The sequence below is a fragment of the Athene cunicularia genome, assembly GCF_003259725.1.
Source record: "Athene cunicularia isolate RWA chromosome 1 unlocalized genomic scaffold, athCun1 chr1_part1, whole genome shotgun sequence".
In the NCBI taxonomy this organism is placed as follows: domain Eukaryota; kingdom Metazoa; phylum Chordata; class Aves; order Strigiformes; family Strigidae; genus Athene; species Athene cunicularia.
In genome coordinates this window covers 22,759,061-22,783,435 of record NW_020799091.1, presented here as the reverse complement: position 1 = coordinate 22,783,435, position 24,375 = coordinate 22,759,061, and the positions used below count along the sequence as shown (strand labels likewise).

The following is a 24,375-nucleotide window of genomic DNA, read 5'->3' as shown; positions in this document are numbered from 1 at the left end:
GATTCCTGAATAGAAACATTAATTTAATGTTCAATAATAGGTCTTCTGTCTAAAATAAATAACATAGAGCTTAGAAACAGAAAGTCACCACTTGTTACTGTGCCATATTACGTATTATGTGAAATGGATGTCAATAAAGAGGAAAAAGGCTAATTCAGTTACTGGCAGTTTTTTTGGAATTTCAAGAGCTTTTGGAGAATTATAATAAACATTCCAAAGTATTCTGCAGAATTACAAGTGCCACCACGTTTCTAAACTGCAGTTTAAACCTTAAGGCACTTAGTATACTATGTTTACAAAACCACCTTGCATTATGTTAGGAGTCTTCTTTCCTGTGGGGAGGCCTATAAAATTCATAGTCAGCTGCCAGTCCAGGAGTGCTTCTATACAGCACTTTATACAGTTTATAAAAAAAGAACTGGCATTGTAAAGGAAAGGGATTTGGAAATTCTGGGTTAAGAAATACAGTGTCAGGATTCCTGCCAAGGTGAACCACCTTAGCTCTCTTTACCAGAATTCTTCTGTAAAATCAGTACAGTTAACATTTCCTTTCTTTCCTTGCTGCCTGTTTTTTTAAAATCTTCAAGATATACACTGTTCCTTATGATTCCAGATGTACAGAAAGGGGCTCTGATTTGGACTGTGTATCTGAGTTCTTTGAAATGTCACAGCCACTACAGCAACATGAATAGATGGTAGCAGTAATAATGAACAATATTTACTTTTTTTTTTTTTTTTTTTTTTTTTTTTTAAGATAAATGAGCCATCAGGATTTCCCTACACCAGTTATTTATAACTCATAGTATCTTGGGCACTGAGAAATGGATGATGCATTGTTCCTTCACCCTTCCTTCAGCCCCTACAGACTGACTGAAAAAAACAGAAAGGGATTTTAAGAGCCAGTAAGAATTCTCACGATTACAGACATTGCATTCTGTTATTTAAAAACTAGAGCAACACACTAGATGGATTAAAACAAGACACATACGTCTCAAAACTTCATTGTTCCCAGGAATGGTCTCAGAGTAGGCATACTCTGCATGGCGTTCCTGCAGGTCTGATTCTTTAGCATTTTTCTTAGTAATCCTGACAAAATGTATTTCTGATAAAATTAAAATGACACTAAGACTTGCAGATGTGGCAAATAACAGAAGGTAGAGATCACACATTCAGAGTGATTTAAATCATTGGTAAAACTGGACACACAGAGTCAATCTTCCCAAAGTTAAAGTCATGTTTATATAAAATGAAAAATTCTATCCTCACAAGTATCATCTATATAAATGTATGTATAAGAATCACTGTGCTTAACATGAGAACTCATTAGAGTTTGCCAATGTCACTTTAACTTATTCAGGGCCCTTGCAATTTCAAAGTTACCCTAAGATGACACAAGCAGCACAGAGTCCCCAAACAGGGTTTTTAAATAGCTATTCTGTACTTTGTGTAAGTACCTCTAGGAAATATATATTGCATTCCTAAATCTGATTTGACCTGAACCAAAAAAACCCCAGGACAAGCTAAATTTATAAACAGAATTACTGCTCACAGGTGGAAATATCATATCAGTCTACTATGTGTATAGAAATGTAGATGATAGGTTAAATAGATATAGGTACCTGAAAAAAGTGGAAGGGTAAGTTCAGGATACATCCTTGCTAGTTCATATGAAAGAAGGGCAAGTGAGACACTGTAAAGAGGTGGCAATGGACCATGTGTACCATACAAGATACTGCCCGGTCTCTGCTCAGCTACCTTTTTTGAATAAACAAAAAGCTTTGATTCAAGGATCTATAAAAGACAAAAAAATAATGTAATGACACAATGAAAATTCATTAGTTCAGGAAATGTCAGCATTTCAAGTTTAGATATCAGAGAACTATCTATATGCTTCAGGGTATACTTTCCAAACTTTAAAGAGACCACAACTAATATTTTTCTATTAATTTTTATATAAATATTCCCATAAGTATTTATAGTCAAGACAAAATTATTTTCAACCAAAACTAAAAAGCAAACAAACAGTACTTTGTAAGACGTTCACAAAAAAAACCCCCAAAGACAGGAAGACAAAAAAAAGTAGCTGATACATGCCTGCATAAGTTGCATGGAAATTTCATAAATCTCTCTGTTGGTGTCAGATGCCTTGAACAGCACCAAGTTTAAAAGCGTCACTATATCAAAAGGATAGTTCCTAGAAGAATAAACAGTACATTTTTGTGAATGTTGGTGAGGAATGCAATTCTATTCACTCTGATTTACTCTGCAATATGGTCTAAAGAGAATGTCATCTTTCTTTTCTCTGTTCTACCACCAGAATATGGGAAAGGGACCTCTTATGAATACACGCTGCTTGATCAAAGGGCCATCTGGCGAACGGGAAAAAAGAAAGGATTATTTATAATTACCTTAGTCCAATGCTTAGGAATGCACCGAGTTGCCCACAGTGAGAAATGCAATACCTGTGTCTATAACTGTCAATTCTTTTTAATTTATAACATAAACTGTTTATGGAACAGGCCAACATCCATGACAGAAGATGAGTAGCATGAAAATTTCCAGGGATAAAGTACTTCTTAAGCCAAGCTGTAGTTAAAGCAGTCCCTTTGGAGAAAATATACTGTCTCTGACATGAACATTCCCAGATGTTACACCGTTCTATCCAAACTGTTTTCAATAAGTAAACATGAAGAATTGCTTCAGAAAGTCCACTATCTACAAAGTCAACATTAATTGAAATGCTTATATTAAAGTGTTAATGAGAAAATTGCTAGAAAAGCAATTCCTATGTCACAGTATTTGGATTTTCACTAAATAAGTTTCTGCTTTCTCATGATGATTTGTAAATGCACCAGAATTTCTCATCCTTGATGTGAGCTACTATGCTCCTGGGTGGCTGCAGAATACCCATTTGGACATTTTCGTTTCAAAAATATGGCAAACACAAGTGTGGCATGGGATATTTTGGTAATTCCAAATACTAGCTGCAATCCATCCTCTACACCTGTCTCTCTGTTCCTCCACTAAGTTTAAAAAATAATAATAAAAAAGAAATTAAGGGAAGTAGCTTCTTTGTAGAAAGATGGACATCACTGAGATGAGATACATCACTGCTCATTTTACAAGGAGTTTAAGCAGTGGCTTCTCTATACATGTTGATAGATGATACAGGAAAAACTGTTAACAGCTTTCAAATATTAATAAAAATCCCCAACTTGATAGAAATAAGACTTTCAAAGTAAATCATGCAGACCACACCCTCAGTTTTACTGTAAGTATGGGAAAGATTGATTTTTAAGGACACAGTGGCACTGGTAACACAATCTGAGGACAAAAGACTGGCTGAAAACCTGGTATGCTTATGTGGTCATTAAACAAAAAAACCCTCTTAAAATAACTGAATTTGCAAACACAAAATTCCATTCATTTTTAAAATCTCAGTATAATGTCATCTATGGTCTAGTTGTTCCTGTAAGGGCAAATCAGATAAATTCTGAAGCACTTGTTTGGATTTGATATACCCCAAGTACTTCTCTATTGAACTATGTTGATCTTGCCAAATTATTTTTTGTCAATAGTAAATTTTTCAGATTTGTTTTAATTAGATGCAAATTATTTTTTTTTAGACTACCATTGAATTTCTATATAAATTTTGTCTTGAAAAAATACCAAAAAAATAGGATAGATTTCTACGAAGGCCTGACACAAAAGCAGTATTTATATTTGTGTCTTCATGTACCTTGTGTTTGTTTAGCAGCAATGATGACACCAATCTACAGAAAAGGATCTGGTATTCAAATCAAATGAAAGCCAGTTAGAGAAAGAACAAAATAATGACTTTCAAGCTAGTAAAGTTTAAAACATTTTTCCTTTTATAAAGTAAGTGAAAAATCATGCCAAACCTTTGAAAATAGACCAACGACCTGTGTTCAAATTGAAGCGTTGTGGTTATTTTGTACCTTCCTGAGCAAAATAGCATAAAAATGCCACAGAGTTTAAATATACATATAGTAAGAACATCTTCTACCAGGCACATCTCTCTCTTTTCAGAATCATGGAAATAAAGTGATGCAGTTCCCAGGAATTGTTTGAAAGGTTATAATGTAAGTGTCTGACTAAAAATTCTTTACATCACAAGCTGAACCTCCAGTTTTTTACATTTGAAAGTGTAGATAAATAGATTAATTAATACCTGCTTCCACACACAGTTGCAATGGCTTTGAAACATCCAGAGGCAAGCTGGTATGATCCAGTATAACATCGATCTATAGCCCAGTTGAAGAGATTGATTTGATCAGGATTTAGTTCTAGTAACAGGACTACAACTTCACAGCCAAGCTGATGAACCTGAGCATGCAAATACATGTCAAAACATGATTGGTGAGATCAGATATGTTCATTCTCTAAAATTCTTAGAGTGACATAGACAAAACAAGGGGAAAATGGAGTATTCAAAGTAAGCAAGAAGAAATCAGAAAATTTATCATAAATTTATTTTAAGAGAGTTGAAATATAACTCAGTTTTCAATACTCCTCACTTGAAAGAAAATTGTATGTACAAAGACTATATAAATGAAATAAATTTTCAAAGGAGGTTTCCAAAATTAACCATGGAAAAAAGCAGAATCTTTGAAAAATCTAAGACACTTGATAGGTGTTCTTGAACAAGTTCTATTTGTATCAGTTAACTGACTTGTTAAATGTTTATTTCCTGCTTCATTTCATAAAAGAGTTTATCATAAAGTGACACACTTTCATGTTTATCCTTATGACTAACACAGAAGCAAGGCAGACAAAGAAAAACACCTTTTGAAAGCCTGGGAGTATGAAAACTTGTATCTTTGATTCAACTACAGCAAGCAATCTAACAACTTTCCCTACACACTTTGCATCACTCAATCCTGGTACCACCACTGATACAAACACATCACAACCAGAGCTTGGACTCTGCCTTTGTGGTCCTTCAGTAGAGGACAGTACTGCAATACCAAACACTAATGCCTATTAATATTCTCTCACCAAGTGTAGGTAACTACTTGCAAAGACTGCAAATGATATTTAATGTCACTGGACCTGGTATGATCCTTCTCATCTAAATCTGAAGTAGTTGTATAGGCAATGCAGTTTAGGTACAGTCCTTCATTACAATGATTAATGATGAATTATAGTGATTAATTTATGGGAAGCAAATTTCACCTATCATATCCAGATTTTGCATTTCAAATAAAAAAAAGGTAATTTTTGTCCCCAGTTACTTTATGAGTGGTATATACTAATGACCAATTAGACATGGTGTTATAACATTTGTTGATGATAATGAAAAAATATCAGGAGGAAAAATATACCTTTTCCTTCTTCTTGTTCTGTGTTTCTTTCCCACATCCATAAGTATTTCAATTATACATATCACTTACATATAATTTTATAGCTCTATCCGTACCAACTTTCCAACAGATTTTCTCTGTAGTTATACCTTCTTTCTTCTAATTTGTCTAAATGTTTTTTTTCCTAATCAATTACCATTTCTACAGCATGTATCCTCTAGCTGCTCCACAAGCCTTTAAGTTTTGCTGTCTGCATTTTTTTAGCAATCACAGTCATCTGTGATGGTGTGAGACTTTTAGGCAGAACAGCAGGTCAAAGTTCAAGATACCACAAAGTGAATTATTCTTTCTCTCCACTTGATGTAAATCACCAATCTAGTCCTCCTCAATCAAAGAGATAGTCAGAAATATGAGTGGGTAGTTACAAAGTCAAAACCCATCTTCACAGAAATGGAAGAGAAAATTGCAAGAACAATCTATTAGATGTTCTTTAAAATGAAAAAAAAAAAAATCTTTATTTCCTCTCCTGAGCCATTTATCCTCTTGACTTCTCTGGAAGACCTACCCACTCATTTTCACTCAGATTTGTTTCACTAGCGTCTATATTACCAAGCAGGAAGGGATCTTATTCCATTCTTATTCCATAGAAACTTCAAGCAGGTGGGTGGAAGTACTCCAAATAGAAATACAAGTATTTCTGAGATCATGCCATTTTTAACTTTTCTTTATCAGCAGATGAGAAGCCTAAATTTCTGATGCAAGCAACACTGAACCATAAGGTATTTTTTTTTTAGCTTATTATTTACCTACATTATATTTTCAGGAATAGTAATTCTTTTACTGTTTAAATGCTTTAAAATTAATTACACTTTTCTATTAGAACTTTGCATAAAGCTGTTGTTTCCTGCTGAAAATAGATCGCATACAGTCATAGTTCTTACAGTCACAAACTCTTCACTCAGTAAAGAGATTGAATTACTCATCAATGTTGCATTTTGCTGAGTACTTACACGTAAATCTTGACAAGCCAGAATGTTATCAAGCCATTTGTAAAGATATCCATCAGGGGAAAGACCAACGTTATCAAATACAGGTCCACAGCAGAGCACCGCCGACATGGCCTAAAAACACAAAAAATTTTAGTGTTTTTACACAAAAGAGTAACATGAATGAACCTTTCAGAACGATTTGAGCCTAGATCTAGGCTAACAGGACTGCCACTTGTTTTTCTTTTTGATGGACCTATGGTGAGAATGGCAACAGCTGATTTTGCTAGAACTCAAGAATTATGTTGCTACAGATGTTACTGGATTCAAGTTAATGCTCAGTTTAAGCACTTTGTAATGAATACTATAGTCCAATTTCCCTACTCTTCAAGATATATTTTGTCATTTTACCCAGTGTTCACAAATTAAGCTACAAAAACAAAATACACAGATGTTTCAATAGTATCTTTCTGCAAAAATCAAGTCATTTACACCAATTAATGCAGATTATATAAGTATATAAGCTATTATTTTCCCATCTTAACTTATGTGGGGGAGTTGCAACTGGTTTTGCTGCAAAAGCATTTTATTATTATTAAGCATGTCTCCAAGCAAGTGTGGGAGTCAGTCCTGAGATGTGCATGTGATACTAAATTGGTACTATATTTAAGTTCAGAGCCTAAGATCCTCTCACTGAATCTGATACCCTGTTAATGAACAGCTAAGTAAAATTTTAAAATGCATTCTGGTTTTGAAAGTAATTAGCCCTGAAAAGTGTCTATAAAGAAAAAAATGTGTAAATTCAGTGGGTCATACTGCTATATAATATATCACTGTACATATCCATGTAAGTATACAATTCTGCATCAAGTATGCCAATTCAAATTTCTGTGAAATAAAAGGAAATAAACCCCACAATTATTTTGACTGGAAAATTGCTATTACCTATTCTGACAGTGAAACTTTAATACCTTTAATGCACAATACTGGTATCTTGTAATCTGATGATTTCTATCACTGTAACGGTCCAGCGGTGTGAACATAATACTGAAAGGTCCTGCCCACTGGCTGAATAAGATGAACAGGTGATGCCTCAAGCTCTGCTGAGGGAAGAGAAATCTCCTGTGGTGAACTAAGTGAACAGAAATAGAAATAGTTGTGATTTGTTAACGTTAAATACACATTCACATGGCAGAGATGATAACATGAATTTCAAATTTCTACAATAAGGGAGTTTTTCATAACTATTCAATATACACTTACTCCAAAGTATCCAAGCTCCTTTTAAAATCTAAAGAAGTAAGATGCATCTTATTTGTAAGAACCTTCAGTTCTGAATGAACACATAGTTGTACAAACATACACATCTGACTTTATAAACAGCATGCAAGAAACTACTTACAGAATGGGGCTTTTCACTGCCTCTTGCATTCCTTTAGTGACAAGTATTTACTTGGTTTTTCCAATCCTTTGAATGCAAGCCCAAACTATACATATGTCTTATTCTAATAGAGTAATAAGTAGGGACAAGAAATAAAAGAAACTTGGTGCCTGATTGTTTATGACAAAGATGTATATTTTCATCTAAATTACCTGAGCAAATGAAAAAATCTATGAATTTTTAACCATGTGGAGAAAAATAAGAGAAATCTTCTAAGTAATAATTTTAATTCCCCTAAGCAAAACATGATAGAAGAGGCAGTACTACATTTACCAAAGAGACTGGCAAACTGCTACTGGCAAATTATTTTTCACCTAGAAACTGTGCTGGAAGCCAGCAATGTCTAACTAGACAATACTAATGGCAATTAATATGAAGAGTGGCTAAAGATGATAGATACTGACATAATAAACATTTGTTTGTTAGGAGCTAAATGTTATGGCTTGTTAGTTATTGATATATTTTAAAGCTGTCTTGTTCGCATAAAATACATCTCTGAATTATTGAAATGCATCAGTTATTGTATTATCTCAAAACATATAACATGGCTGTTTCATTGTGGAAAGTTAATACAACATGCAGTCTTGGTCATGTGCCTTGTAGAATATGAGAATGACTGCAAAGAGCAAATTTTAAAATACTCATGGCAAAGTAACTACTAGAGACATTCTGTATTGTTAATGATCAAAATTTAGAAGAGGAATAAAGGAAAGACATTCAGTATTTCATTTATCAGCAGCTAATAACTTGACACTACTCACTTAAATGGGATTTTTTTACTGTCCTAAATGAGAGTAGCAGGGTTGCCAGTTTTTCCTTATTTTGTTCAACTATTGTATGATAGTTATGTATCATAGCTGAAAGCAACTATACAACTTTGACAAAATTTGCACACTGGAAACATACATGAAAATATATGTACATTATTTACTCCCTCACATTGCTCTTGAATTCCTTTGTATTTGTTGCTACCAGTGCCACTATGTCCTGTCATAAATGATCTGGATAGTAGATTTACATAGACTTGAGTAAGCTCCAGACTGTATCCTCAAGTAATTACACAAAAGCCTTGAAAACAGACTTTAAATTTTTTTTTTTGCTAATGGAATCACATTACATTTCTGAAGTGATCTTGCAACATATAAAAAGCATGAAATCAGATGGAGTTGCTATACAACTGGCGTCAGGTAACATGGGATACAGTCTTAACACCTCAAGTTTTCCACTGCATTTAATATTGTACATTTTCTGCACCCAAATATATTCTTCAAGGCCCGAGTTTATGAAAAGTCTGGCAATAAAGTCAAAGGGATGAAAATAAGGCTTTATGTCAAAGAAATCTGGAGACCCTACAGGTTACAGACAATTTCTTTGCTGGGCTTTTAAAGAGGTGATTCTTATATATGAATATTAAAAGCTTCATCAAGGTTTACTGTTTTATATTTGACTCTTAATACACTTTTGAACACATTTTTGTCCACGTTCCCCTTTACATTCATTATATGACAATTCACAAGAAGTGAAAAAAGCACAGAAAAAAAAGAAATAAAAAATTACTTTTCCAATACATATATTAAATGAAATTCCATTGTACGTTGCAATAATTTAGTACCATACCTGGAACACATTGAATCAAGTTGGCAATCATTGCACTGAAATGTGCTCTCATATCCTTAAGGATTTCAACTTCTTTATCATTTTCAGCCTCCAGAAGCATGCGAGTCAGATCAACATATTCTAAGAACAAGGCTCCAAGGGCTAACGTATCTCTTTCTAAGGCTCCATTTGTACTAGCATAAAGGAAAGTTGTACATTAATACACAGTAAGAGTATAGTTATTCTACAGCTTTCTGAAGAAATGCATAAAAAGCTCTCCATATCTGATAGATTACACAATTCTTCAAAGAACATACTGACATAAAATCAGTGTTGTAAACACTGACAATTATTTCACTTAAAGATCAGTATTTCTGATATAGTCCTACCTGTCACTTATAACACCAGCATCAGCAAGTAGTTCAAATATTCGCAGTAACTGCAGTCTTAGTAGATCTCGGCGTTCTCGACGTTTCTTGTTCTTGGAATTAAAAAAACCCAACCATTTTTATATGCATAGGTGCATACATTAAAAACTATTCAAAAATGTCAGTATGGTAGTGAGATTTAAGAACTCCACTTAAAGCATTTTCTTCATAAAGGAACTTGATTGGTTTTGATATTTCATCATAACTGTGATTATGCACCAACACAGAACTAAATATGATCACATTTTTGTCTTTTTTGAACAAACTGTTAACAGCTACCTTAGTCTTCACTGAAAATGTGAAAATGAAATATTGAAATACTGGGTAAAAATTAATTAATATTCAAGGTTCCTGTGCCATAAAACATGCTACCTTTAGTAGCAAGGATATTCATGTTAGCTTAACACTGTCTAGTTTGGGTGCTGGAAGCATTGTAAAGGGCAGAACAGATATCCAGACCCCAGGAAAACATTTTAGTGACTAGTCATTCTTGAACTTGGCAATGTTGCAGCTCTATGATCACCCATAATGAAATTAGCTTCTAGCAGACACCGCTCTAGTACACTCTTGGATGTGTTGACTGCAGTGGTGGTACACACAGTTAACATACTCCTCCCACAGAACAGGACTGCACTGTTCACTGGTTCATTGTTTCTCATTATTTTCTAGAAAGCTGTCCTTTCTGTCTTCTATCCTGCCTTGAAAGATGTGAATGCAACAAGGCCTGTTCTTTGCTGAAGGGCTAAATTGACTTGTTTCTTTGTATCCTGCATCTCCACTAAGCAAAATATGTGAGAAGGTCAGAAATCTGCTATTGCAGTCAAATGAATTTGCTGCCAGAACAAGAAAAGCTCTGAGAAAGCACAGATTTTCCTCTTCAGAATGTAAGGACAGCGATACTGAGTCAGATCAAGGGCTTATCTCACCTAGTACTCTGGTTCTGTCAATGGTCAGTAGTAGATGTTTGGGAAAAGGAAGTGATACTTTCCCTGGTATTCTGACCCAGGACTGGCAGTCTGCAGCATCCTAGCCAAAGATTTTATTCAAATCATTATGCCATTTTATTTGTCCCATTCAGAGTCCTGTTTTCTTCCCTTTTCACCTTAAAGCTTCCAGGAAGCACATGTAGAGAAAAAAGCAGTTTTATTGTAAGATAGTATTTAACAGGCACAGCTGCCTCCTGCAATAGTATCAGAGGCAATCTGGCAAAATCTGTGCCAGCGCCCACATGGTGGATCTTGTGTAATGTCCATTTTAGTTTACTGCGGAAGTTCTTGGCTGTGTTGGTAATTCTCTTTCTAGTCATAGCATATGTCAGTTCAAGGATGTTATTTCTGATGTGTTGGATATCTGTCTGCTGACATGGGGGTCTGCCATGTTCTCTACAGCCACACGACCCATACAGTCACTCCAGGGTTAACTGGTGGTTCTGCTTGCAGGAAGGTGGCCCAGTTCTTTGTATCAGGAGCAATACAGGAATTGGCATCGCAGTCTCTTGTTCTCATATTCCTCTACTGACATATCCATGTGCTAATTTGCTTTCACAAGCATACCATAAACCTCTGCATTCTTGTGATTCCTTTCCTGAGGGTAGACTGGATACGTATGTCTTCAGAAAAGGCCTTTCAAGTCTAAGTTGTCTTCAGTGATGCATGGGCAGAAATTCAGAGCAAGTGGCTGCACTAACCTGTATTAATCCGTTTCTGCCCAGTATCAAAACAAGTGATCTTCAAATCAATGACTTCATAGAGATGGAAGGCACACAAGTGAACTGAGGTGTGAAGCAACACAGAGCGGAAATGGTAGTGAATGTTTGCCAGACACAGAATTACTAAGAATTGTCCATGTAAAACTTAATGTGAATGAAGTGTCTGCCAAGTGAATTAATTTTTGTTTATTTCCATATTGTGTGTAGCTGAGAGCCTCAGTCCACCTACTAATGATTTAACTTCTTCCTGACCACCATTCTGCACCAAAGACTATGACTTGGCAGATGGGGACAGCACACCAGGTCACCATGATGATACCACACTGAAACAGCTGTGGAGCACAGAGTAGTGAACATGCTGTTTGAAATTGCTTGGGAACTCAGTAAACAAGGCTGAGTAGAGGACAACCTTAATGCAACAACGCTGCTGTCTTTACACAGCCGCGCAGACTTCTCAGCAGAGCTGCATGGAGACAATGTCTGTGTCTACACTGGTAAACAGAGACAGAGCTGACTGTGGCCCTAAAGACAAGTAGCACAGGCTGCCTCATATTCACATTGTTCCAGAAGACCTGAAGAAGGCTGGCTATGTCCATGTTGCCTAGTGGGACTCATGCAATATTTCTCTGGCCCAAGGCATGATCACTGCCTGTTTTCTTATCACAAACTGCCTGCTCTAACCTGAGGGCTGTGTTTCAGCCAGAGCAATGGTTTTGCAACTTGGCCTGTAGGCTGCTGCACACAGGGAGGTAGAGGATGAGGGGACACATAGCAGAGCAAAAGCAGCTGGGGTAGTTTGGAAGACTGTGTCTGGTGGGCTCGGTACATTCTGGGGCTTGTTCCTAGGCTCTTCCAGAGCCATCCCAGATTTCTGTCCTGGAACCACATGGAATGGTCCAGAACTGAGCCAGGGAGGGAAAACTGAGCAGAATGGCAATTCAGGTCCAGTACTGAAGTCCTCCCCATAGCTTTCCCATTTAGCTGCATAGACACATCCCGTGACGACACTGCTTACAGAAGCTATAGAGTCTATCACCAGACGTTTTTAACAACAGTTCAAACAACTGTCAGGAATGACACAAGACTATTTCATCCTCCCTTGGACAGATCAGATGATCTGCAAGATCCCTCCTAGCACTACTTTAATTATAACAAAAGAGAGTACTATAATGAAGGTGAAAACACTGATTAACTTGTCAGTTAACCTGTTGTATTTAGAATGAAAAAAAGTGGTCATTGAAGTTGAAACTGATGACCCTCCCTACCCTGAAAATAAAAAGTGCATCTGAACACTGCTACAAAATATGCTTATAGCCCAGATGTGTTACAAGGTATTTTTTCCATTTCCTGAAAGTGGATTTCCAATACATCCGAGTCCCATATGAGATGGTTCCATATTTGACTGGAAATTTTTCCTCAGAATAGATTCTTATATTGCACATTTTGCATCACTGATAGAATTTAAATTAAATCAAGTTTTTATGGAATTATGTTCTTATACACAATTATTAAATTTCTTGTCACATACAGAACTTAACTTGTTCCTCAGTACAAAAGAATATCTTTGTATTTCAAAAAGACAGAATGACTACTTTTAATTTTGCAGTTTAAACAAACTAGTACATCTAATTTCTGCAACTAACCTCTGGTCTTCTTTCTAGGGCTTCTTTCATTAGTGGGTGAAGTTCTTCTACTAATTCCCTAAAGTAAAAGAAAATCTTTGTGAACAACACCTAGTCTCCTCTGAAAAGCATCAATATTTTATTCAATACCTAAAATCAAATGTATAAAGTGCAAATACAAATTTTAGTATACTTAAATTACAACAAAAATAATGCATTTGGATTAGAGGCAAATAATTGAGAATATGGTAAGTAGGGAAGTACCTGAAAACAAGGGAATTTGTTCTTCCAAATCCTAATACAAGTGATTCTGTTATTTCTATGCTTTCAAGTCTCATCAGAGGCACTAGCTGCTTTAGTAAGACTCCAACAGATGGAGTTCCAATAGCCTAAAATACATTAAGAAATTATTGACATTTGTCAGGATTATTAAGATTAAGTAAATATTTTTTTTAACAAAAAAATTCATTGTCCAAGAATCAATGTTTTTTTAAAATGTGCTGAAATGATTTTACAATTATGGATATCAATACAGCAGTCTAACTACATGTCTGCTACACCACAATCATCTCAATAAGGCCTATCAAGCAAACACATCTGGGAAAATTCTTTGCTTTCATTCAAATTATTGTAATTTACTTAATTTGTTGTTTCATTAAAATATTCCAGTAATTGCATTTGTAGAGCTACTGCTCCTCTCAGGTTGCTACTACTTGAAACTGTATTTCATATAATATTCCTTCATTTCTGACAGGCATACAACCTTTATTCAGAAATCTGTCTTTATTGCTTAATAATGTCATAAATTTACAAATTGGAGTGCTCTACAAGGAAAGAAAGAGGATGACAAACTTAAAGTTAACTTCAGCACATATGTCCAGAACTTCTACGTTTTGAATATACATCACTCAGAATGTGAAGAAAGTGGTATTTAAAAAAAAAACATAGCTTTTGCCAAATATTTATGGACACATCATCTTGATATAGATTATACAGATATTTTAATTGCCAAGTATCTGCCTTAAGCAGTTTGCATGTACCAAAATATTCCTCTAGCCGAAATACTTTCACTGGGATATGATTTTGCATGCAGATGCAGTTTAAAACTCTCTTAAATGAATAATTTATTTGAAACAGGATGCGTCACCTTATTATCATAGTTTACTGTTCCATCAGGAGTGGTAGCCATGATCTCTGGTGTTGAAGCACGCAAGTGTCCTGGGCTCATAATACTGGGCTTTGCTACTCCAAAACAGAGAATAAGATAGTTTCTCCACAAAGTAACATAGTTGTCTCCACTGCTTGCTGTACTTGTTTTCTTTGCATTAACAGGAATACTAGAATTTAAAAATAAATAAAAATTATTAAAGTAATTTCCTAGTCTTAATTACACAGTATCTCAAAATATTTCAAAAGAGAATAAAACATGTTACATATCCACTAGTCACAATTCAACAGGACAGGCTACATGAGAAAAATCAATGAAGGTAGAAAACTAGTTTTCCAACTTACAAGTTGCAATTATGAAACTCAGAACTGAATGTCTGGGTAGCAGCTTACAGGACTTAGGGACCGATACTGAAACATGAGACTAAAAAAGCTTGTATTAAAATCACACAACCCATAAAAATGAAATGCAGATTGCCCCTTACTTTGGATCCACAAGAGGCATTATCAGCTGTAGCCTCGTGAAAGCGTATGGCCAAGCATAGCTGAGAGCTGTAGGACAATGTTTTGGTAAATTCTCCTGCCTAAGAAAACTGAAGAGGCAGAGGACCCATGGGTCTTTAACAGACTGTGCAAATATCCACACGTGGGAAGGACTTTTCACATCATAATGGCTATTTACTAGGACAGCATTCCACTCCACCAGCCACTGCAAATCCACGCTGTGTGTTAATGGGATTGTTGTCTATGGAGAGAAAATATAAAAGATCACAGTGACAGTCATTTATTCCCTGGCATGTTCCCCCTCAGTACTTGTCTGTATTTTCAAGCTCCATGGCCAATTTCTGTTGGATTTTTTAGGCCAACACTTTCATGCTTCCCATCATATTGCCCTTTCACTCAGGAGGAACTTTTAACAAATGCTGATAAGAGTTACCTCATTATTTCCTCTCTGGTTCTTCCTTAAAGCTCCTTAAAGCACAGTAAGTCGTCATTAAACTCTAAGATAACTAACAATTATGATGACTAATATAATCTCATTGTTATTTTCTATTCTTGCTGCCTGCACCCATCCACTGTCTCTTGTATGACGTTGCAGTCTGTAATAGGTATAGACTGTCCTTGCATTCATTGTCTGAACAGCCAGACAGAGCCTTAGCCCATGATAAAGACTCGTGCATGCTATGGCAATATGCTAAATACCAATTCTATTCATAAATGTTCTTCAGAATTCATCAGGGCATTTGAGTATGTGTGTAGGGAATTAAGAGGCTGAAGCAGACACTTAAGCAGTTTTAATCCACTTTAAATCCTCCTACCTTCAGTGCCAAGTAGGGTTCTCATATCAACAAACCCTTTCTCTACTGTAATTTAAATTTTGTCTTAAGAAAACAACTTTGTGAAATGAAAACTTAAAGCACGTGTATTTGGGCATTCTTATTATTCACTTATCAGACCTCAAATAGGGTGTAACAGTTGCCTGCATCCTGCATCCACTGTTACAAAAGTAATCACTACTTTACCACTCCCTGTTGTAGTTGTCCAAAACCAGGTACACAGGCTTTGCTAGATTATTAATGCAACCCAAACCCAAGTGCTGTTATTTCAGTCAAATTTTCTAATTCCTGGGTTGCACCGTCAGAATGTCTCTTGCTTGCTTATTTTCTAATCCTTCAATTTTCCTGTTCTGAGTTGCACAGTGGCCTGTCTTCCACCATCAGTTTGATGTCCTCTTCCTACCCTAGGAAAGGGCAGTCATGTGGCAAGGTCTGACTGTTGCTTTAAACTTAATCAGGCTGAAGAGTGCCCCAAACTGAGAGTTTCTGCTCTCTGGACAAGGGCATTAATCTCTAAAACAGTATGAAAACCAAGTTGCCCTATGTATCAGTTCTGCTGAAACTTTTTCATTCAAAATGCTTACTGCATCTCTGCTTCCTCTGGTGGCATGTTAGGTACATTAAACCCATGAGAGACTGAAAGCAGGGATTCACCTCAACTGTGAATTACTCTAGAGTTTAGGCTTGTGTTTGCAGGCAGGGCCACTTCTGAGCACACAAGGAAGCTAAAGCTTATTCTCTTCTGGAACAGAAGCATGCTGAGCATTAGGTGGTGCTGGAAATAAGACTTTCTCAATGGTTCATTTGGACGCAGGTCATAGGTGCAGAATCTAGGTAGCTTTGATTTATTTTTTTTTTTTTTCTCTATGGGTAGTATCTTCTCTACCCACAGTGAGATTTTTTTCATGGAACAGATTGTCTGGGACATTGTGGAGCCTTGGAGCTCTGGTTGGATGGCTGGAGCCTTAAAGCTGTGTGATTTCTTTGATTTCTAGCAGCTTTATTTTTAGTATTTCATATCTGATATTTGTTATGCCCATGCACTAGGTAAACTTTAGCAGCAACAGTAAAGTAGAACTTACTGAATCTGAAACAGCCACATGAATAAAGCTTTCAAGAATAGAAGAACTCAACTGATCCATGACATCAATCATAGGCCTGTCATCATCCTGCATAACACAGAAAACACAAAGTTAGCTGCTCTCCTGACAAAATTATTTCCCTTCTTATTTTTCTGGTACATGAAACAGAACCTTTAAAATTATGGCATGAATATAAAATGGCTAAAAAAGTTCACTGGTAATGATAGGTGCATTTTATCTTTTTCATATTAATCTCAGAACCAACTCCAGGCTGTGGTTTGAAATGAAGTTAATTTGTGGCTATAGCTCACTGCTTACTGAACAAAAGCACATATCAGAAAATCCCAAATGACTCTGGATAGCTCATATCAAAAGACTGAAAAATTAGCTTACTGTTTATTAAAGCATTCCTTTGCCATGAACACACATATTTGTGTTCTCAGGCATTTAGATGGCTCACTGAGCTGTGACCGCCAACACACAACACGACTCTATATCCATAAAAAAGACTTAGAGGTCTTTACTATACAAGGAAAATGTATGTGAATAATCTTAATTGTGTCTTAGGCTGTGTTTTTTTATGAAATGGTATGTTTCAAATACAAATTTATATTCCTGACAATACCAAAATGATCCATGCAGTAAAAAGAGATTTTACAGTATCTTTCACATTCACATCATGCCAAGAGAAAATATTAAGTTGCTGTACATGCTACCCTTCAAATTCTTGTACAGGGCACAAGTTATTAATGTTACATCATTGACTACACTGAAAGTTTAGCAGTGCTGAGGCAAAAAGAAATGGTAAACTCAGACCAAATGTTTTTTATAAATAAAGTTCATACCTGCTACACTGCAGCAATTATGTTAAAAGCAACTGTAACAGCAGTTTTGAGCTCTATCTTCGGAAAATTTTAATTCAAAGTTCCAGAAAAGGAAAATCATACCTCTGCCTGGCCAAGGGCCAGGAATAAAGCACGGATCTCTCTGAGAATTAAAACAGCTAGTTTACGTGTCGCAACCTGGAAACTACACAACAGAACCAGTGCAAATCCTTCAACTGCATGTAGTACATTAGAATAGGGACTTCTTTCAGACTGTATCCTGTGGCTGGATCCATTCGGTATCAACTGTAGAACAGTGCAAGGGGGGAAAAATGGAATGATGCTGTTTGAAAACCAGGTCTCCAAGAAACATTCTATTTAAGCTGGACACATAAAGAAATAAAATGCAGAGGCCATGTAAATGCTGAAGTAGGAGACTGAGAATACTCCCTCAAACAACCCAGTTCTGATGCTTTAAGTTATCTTGTTCCACAAAACCAATGTATGAGCAGAGTCCTTTGGCCAAACCCCAACCTCTAATTTGCAATTCAGCTACCTGCTTTGTTCCACCCTCCACTAAAAAAAAAAGAATTGGTATGTCAGACTATGAAGACTTCACAGTTTTTCTACTCTAGACAGCAGGTCCTCAGATCCTTCTTTGATCCTGTAACAGGCAACAGCTTAGGTAGGTGGTCTCTAGAACCTGACCCCACCAGTGAAGAGTAACAATATTTAGTGAAATGTATGTGAGGATTTCTTTTCTACATTTTTTGTAATACTATTATTACCTATTAATTAATGGTCCTCTATGATAAAAAGCAGACATCATGTTAGCACAAAAGAAAACTTTTCCAATGTGATTGAGTTAGGAGAAAAGAAACCTGAAAATCATCTCTCATCATGAAAATATCTGTGGGACAGTGCAGATGGGAGGAGCAGGAGCAAAGTTGTTCAGCTCCCAGGAATGTTTGTAACACATGGAGACAGCAGGCTGTAGAAACAATTGGGTTCTTTGATGTTTTTGAATCAACAAGATGAAATGGCTACGGGAAAGGAAGATCCACTTCACTCTTCTCAGCATTCCCAGTAGCATTATCAATCAGTTTCAGTCCTGGGAAAATATCCTTCTGCCAAATGTACATACACTTACTTCACTTTATGTGCTTTTGCTGATGTGCATATTTCAGTTTGACATGCATTCTCTTATGTTGCTCAACAATAACAACATCTGCTGTATTACATAAGGACATAGCTGTCCTCAAAAGCCACCTGAACTAATTACCTTAAATAAATCTTACGCAGTGAATTCTTCTCAGGTGACTAAACCACAGCAATTCCAATGAACATACTTTCTGCCTTCAATTAGTATAAATGCTAGGACACAGATCTCTTGATTTCATACCTCTGCAGATCTGGTTTTTGCCTGTTCAGAAGCTTTCCCTGGTGTGTGTATTACAAGTTTCCATTGTGTAAGCAACTGCAGCAGCAACTTCAGGGAAGTATCAAGAAGGGTATGATGCATATCGTTCACCTCACGTAGCAGAAAATTAGTAAAACCAAAGAGTACATCCTCCCGCCAGTCCACAAAGTCAACAAGTAGACCCTGAAGAGAATTCTGTGCAATGTGTCGAAGTTCATCATCCATATGGATAGACAGCCTATAAGTAAAAGTAAATGCCAGGTAATAAAAATCTAAGGAGTGTTTATCATGGTAAAGAACATATGTTTCTCAGTAACTTGATGCTGATGGAAAATTCCCAATGATAATGTAAACTTCAACGACGCTATCCTGGTTTCATTATTACTGACCACAATTAACCCCCTTAACCTGTTTTTATACTGTAATTCTTGCTACAGCAGTGCCTGAACATACTTATGGATCCAAAAGAAGTCTTTGTTCCACTTCTAGAAGACAGTATCTTTAAAGTACATTATTTGGCAACTTTGCAGTCTCCCTGAACTAAGTATACTTCTGATTTACTCACTTAGAAAATGACTTCTATTTATTTATGGTAACAAAAAGCTTACAGATTAATACATAATTTATGTATTTATTTGCTTACTTTCAGTATAAAAGAATCACAACACCACAGCTGCCTAACAGTTAAAACGAATCTTCAGCCAAGAAGAAAATCACAATTACTGAAAGCAAATCTTCAAAATAAATACAAAGAAGCATTTGAATTAAAAAACTGCTTTACGCTTTAAACAACTTAGGATAGGGAAATGGGAAAAAACAGTGTCAGGACTTTCCATAGTTTTAAAATCACATTAGACACCCTCAAAGACTTTCTGAAGAATGGTGCAATTATTTTAGAACACATTTTAAAATTTTATTTCATTTTGTATTTGCATCAAGTTGAAGTTCTTTTTAACACAAAAATAATTTATACTTTCTTTTGACACAAAAATTATCAAACCACTTCTGTGTTGGTAGCTTGGCAGAATAAATTCAGATCAGTGTGTTCTGTAATTTTTGGTTCACTGCCTTTATGATGTACTTTGTTTTAATTACCCATGAGACTGTAATTTTCTGCAGTGTGTTAGAACTCAATTTCGAAGTATTTAATCTACATTTAATCTATGTAGTTGAAAATGAGGATGCATTATAAAGAAATGGACAGAAAGCTAGGAGAAAAAAACCCCAAAACAGCCAAATGGAGTGGAACCAAATTCCATTCAGCTGTAAGTGTATGATGAGATGCGACTCATAACAAATTTGGTTTATTATAGCACCCTAATTGGAAGGCAGGGGACATTTCATTTAAGTCAAAGGAAAGCCACTGACATGAAACATCATCCCTGGCGAATATGACTCCAAAAATAACTGTTATGCTTCAATAACCACACGACTTTCTATATAAATTTGGAAACACAGTATTTTGTTGTGCTAAGAAAGGACCATTTTTGTCTCCTCTTTGGAATGCCAAAACTAGAAAAACAAGCAAACCCCCCCGAGACTATGATTAAGTCATCCGTGAAATGACTTCCACAATGGCATGAAGAAATAACGAAAGAGGATACAAAAGACATACCTCTCTAAGACCAAGTTACTGCACAATGGCATTATCAAATGAGATGAAATTCGAATTGAGCATAAAAATGCATCAATGTATTACTACTATATGACGGGCGCTTGAGGAAGCAAGTAAATGCTAGTTTGTTTGTGTGCACATTGATTCATTTAAGACCTACTTGGAAATTTGTAGTGAATGGTTTCAGTGGGAAGTGAAAGGGCAAAAGGTACAGTATATACTTGATATCTGCTTTACAGCTTATAATTTGAATACAGCTGTCCTGGAAGAAAGTCTAGCTGCTGAGTTACAGACTCCTTCTGGAAACCGCTGAAAGACACATCTGTTATGAGGATGAACAATTCAAGCCAAACTGTGAATAAAAGAACCCACTAACCCAAAGATGTTATCTTTACTAAAACAGCTTTCTATTCCCAACAACACAGCAACACACAAATCCCTGGCAGAACAGCTTCTCAGATTCTTTTCAAAACCAGGGAGGAACTGAAACCTCACCTCTTTGAAGTTTATTACCCTTGTATTGATTTTAGTCTCTGACCCAGAAAAGACACATTGTAATGCAGTATTCTCTAGAACAGCAAAGACTTACCTCCTGGGACTACTTTTTCATAACTGGGAGAAGTAGTCAATCTGGACCCAAATAAACATAGGATAGTACAGAAAATGTAGAAGCAGCTCTGGTGCTGGAGTGGTCTGGAGACTTACATTAAGGCCAGGTATTAATTCCTTGAACAGTTTATTACTTCATTCTCTGAAGCTGTATGTTTGCAGACTGTTTTCAGCCCACGCTGTCCCAGACTAAATAGACCTAATTCTTTCAACCCATTGATCTTTCTTTCCATTGTTCTCTGGTCAGTCTCTTCCTCAACCACAATGACCCAGTATGGACATTGTTCTCAAAAGCAGGCATCCTTGATACTGATCCAATCAGAAGAACTTTTAAAAAAATCTATCAGACTTATTCCTATTTATACATGTGAATAAGATTTGCCTTTTCATAGGAAGATCACTCTTTTTGAGTGTGTTCACTTTGTGATCCTGCTGTACTATACATCTCCTGAACCATGAACTGTCTGTTAACTGCTTTCCAACCTATTATGCATCCACTTACTTTTACCTAATTTGTATTTCCCTTGCTTATACTGGAGAATCTTTTCAAAATCATATCAAAGTCTCAGAGATGCTGTAGCTTGAGTACATGTAGGAGATGAGAAGAGTTTCCCAAAGGTCCCCTTGTTGGGCAAAGGCTGAGGATGCTGTCCTCAGCAACTCTTGATGTCTCACTTCTTCTCACAGTCAGAGTCAGATAACCCAGAAGACCTACTGTTTGCATTCTCCCAGCATGGAAATTACCCAAGAAATGCTTACAAACTGATTGTGGCTAAAGAATCACAACTGACCTTTTCTGTGTGAAGTTTGATGATAGGATAAAGACAGACCAATGGTTATATCAAAAACTGTGAGACTTAAGGAGGGAAGCACTAATTTATGAAGAAATCCACATTGGTCTCCAAACTTTCTTAAGTTGGGGTCTGAGGGATCTGATCTGGACAATGATGTGTGATTGAAGAGATGTGACCAGAATGGATATGTGCTCTCTATCAGCTCAGTTAAGGCCATGACTAAGGATAGAAAGCTAATTAAAATATTGGATTAAAGGAAAATCTGTCCTTTTTCATTTCCCTTAAGCAGAATTGATGTAACTATTTAATACGGTATCTATAATTTCATAATATAATGATTTAAAACAACCCACAAGGGATTTACAGCAGAGGATGTAAACACAAGGAAATCAAGCTGGCCACGCAGCACAGCACACATACTGCTGGCTGCAGTTTTGGCTTGTTTGTCTGACTGCACTCTTTACTACCAGCAGAATTAATTGTTTCACTCTTTTAGTACGTCATTGGCAGTCAGGTGTTCACAGAGCTTGATAAACTGCTTTTGCATGTAACGCTCTAGCTGTACATCTGCTATTCCTCACAGATGTTTCAAAAGCAAGAACGGAGTGGCAAAAATTGCTTTGTCACAGTTACCTGAGAGCAATATGCTGCAAGGGCCTCGTGGCTCAATTTACTACTATTAACACGTTTACATAAATAACACATGCTGGAAACTTTGACTGGGATACTAGAACTGAAGTGTAACAGACTCTTCTGTACTGACCAGTACCTGTTATAATTATTTGCAGTAGTTCGCTGATTTGACATCCTGAAACCTAACTGGTTTAGCAGTCATGTGCTGCAGACTACCTTGTTCAGTGAAGTGTATCTAGATAAATTCAATTGATCCTAAGCAGGGAGGATATTATTTTTTTTTTTTTTAATTTATGTCTTTTAATAATAACAATAAAAAAAATTAAAGTAACTATTATAAATTTAAAAAAATTTTAGAAAGGTACCACATCTAGCACATTCTGTTTTACCAAACAGACGTATGAGAATCATAAATCAAAACTAACCAGGTATCTCCATGTTTTTCCACTACACAGAAGAGATGGCCTCTCCTGTTAATCAGAATGCTATGATGGTCAAAAAGAAGTAATAAATGGTGAATATAATGAAGAACGGTGAATAACTTGTAACCTACATACTGATGGAAAGGAGTTCTGGATGACATTATCTACTCTCATTTAAAATTAGGAGTCTATAATATAAACACAATGACTAAGGACTTCTATGTCTTATCCATTAATAAGAGATTACCTTTTATAAGGATATGGTTTTGTCCAAGAAACAGTGACACATTCTGCAGCTCAGTTTTTCATTCTGTTCCCTCTGAGCAGTCATTTAATGCTTGAACAGCTTACCTTGCCAGCAAGTCGATCAACTCAAGTTTTGACATTCCGTCAGGGAGCAAACGAGGAATAGCAGCAACACATGTTCTGAACAGATCAATTTTTGGTTTTCTTTCACCACTGAAAAATTAAAACAGAATTTTGACTGAGCTTAACAAGTAACTGTTTTAAATGATCCACCTACAGTTTTTCAGAAATGGGACAGACATAATGGAGTGCCAGAGGCCTACTAAGAACATCAGGAGAGAAAGCTAGATGTTATAAATAAAATAAGAAGAAAACATGAATAATTCTTTTCACTGAATGAATGGTTTTGATTCTGACATTTTTCATGCATTGTATGTATACAGTACTTGAAAAATCAATTATTACTGAGTCCTTTCTTTCTGAGAGGAACTGGCAGTTTTATCAAGATGGAGTTATAACAGAGGAATCATCCATCAAGATCAGTATTTGTGTTATGCAAGCTTTGGATGAGGCAATGGGGAAAAAAATGGGGTGTTCCCCATCACACTGCAGCTATATTAAACCAGTCGTATAAAGAAAACAGCAGATATATAAGAAGCCCAAACAACAAGACTGAAGATCCAAGCTGTTGCCCTCAATAGGGCACAGATCTGTGGAAATTGCCCACCACACGTTATTACACTGGAAAAGAAGCATAATATGGCCAGAGAGTTTCTGTTGACCCCCTCCCAAGATGGATCCGTTTAGCAACCATTATCAGCTAAAACATGTTTTAGTAGCATCAAGCCTGCTCTAATCTGTGGAATGGCTCGACTGCTCCCTCACAGTCTGGGAAAGTGGTTGAGTTTAAAGTTCAGCATGAACCAAAAACTAGGTTGTGAGTGCTTCAGTCTTATAAAAGTAGCTCAGGTTTCAGCTGCTGATTATTTTTACAACAGACACAATTGTTTTTTTGTAATTTTGTAAAAAATTTGTTTCCAATGTTTTTTGGAAGAATGTAGATTAAAGAAGTCTTTCAGACAGACCCTAAAATGTGGGGTTTTTTATTTGCTGATTTTTTA

General features: G+C 36.1%; 1 protein-coding gene across 11 annotated transcripts in view; it reads right to left on the bottom strand.

Annotated features, from left to right (window-relative positions):
- Positions 1-24,375, bottom strand: part of FRY (FRY microtubule binding protein) — a 217,003-nt gene that overhangs the window by 70,630 nt on the left and 121,998 nt on the right. For all 11 annotated transcript variants that reach the window (XM_026849100.1, XM_026848436.1, XM_026849257.1 and 8 more), the window contains 15 exons: positions 23,360-23,467; positions 18,918-19,173; positions 17,639-17,821; positions 16,692-16,778; positions 14,758-15,017; positions 14,253-14,442; positions 13,370-13,494; positions 13,127-13,184; positions 9,737-9,828; positions 9,369-9,541; positions 7,282-7,442; positions 6,335-6,445; positions 4,193-4,347; positions 2,095-2,194; positions 1,620-1,791 (listed from right to left, as the gene is read on the bottom strand). In XM_026849100.1, the coding sequence (XP_026704901.1) occupies positions 1,620-1,791; positions 2,095-2,194; positions 4,193-4,347; positions 6,335-6,445; positions 7,282-7,442; positions 9,369-9,541; positions 9,737-9,828; positions 13,127-13,184; positions 13,370-13,494; positions 14,253-14,442; positions 14,758-15,017; positions 16,692-16,778; positions 17,639-17,821; positions 18,918-19,173; positions 23,360-23,467 (2,231 nt within the window). The remainder of the gene's footprint in view (positions 1-1,619; positions 1,792-2,094; positions 2,195-4,192; positions 4,348-6,334; positions 6,446-7,281; positions 7,443-9,368; positions 9,542-9,736; positions 9,829-13,126; positions 13,185-13,369; positions 13,495-14,252; positions 14,443-14,757; positions 15,018-16,691; positions 16,779-17,638; positions 17,822-18,917; positions 19,174-23,359; positions 23,468-24,375) is intronic.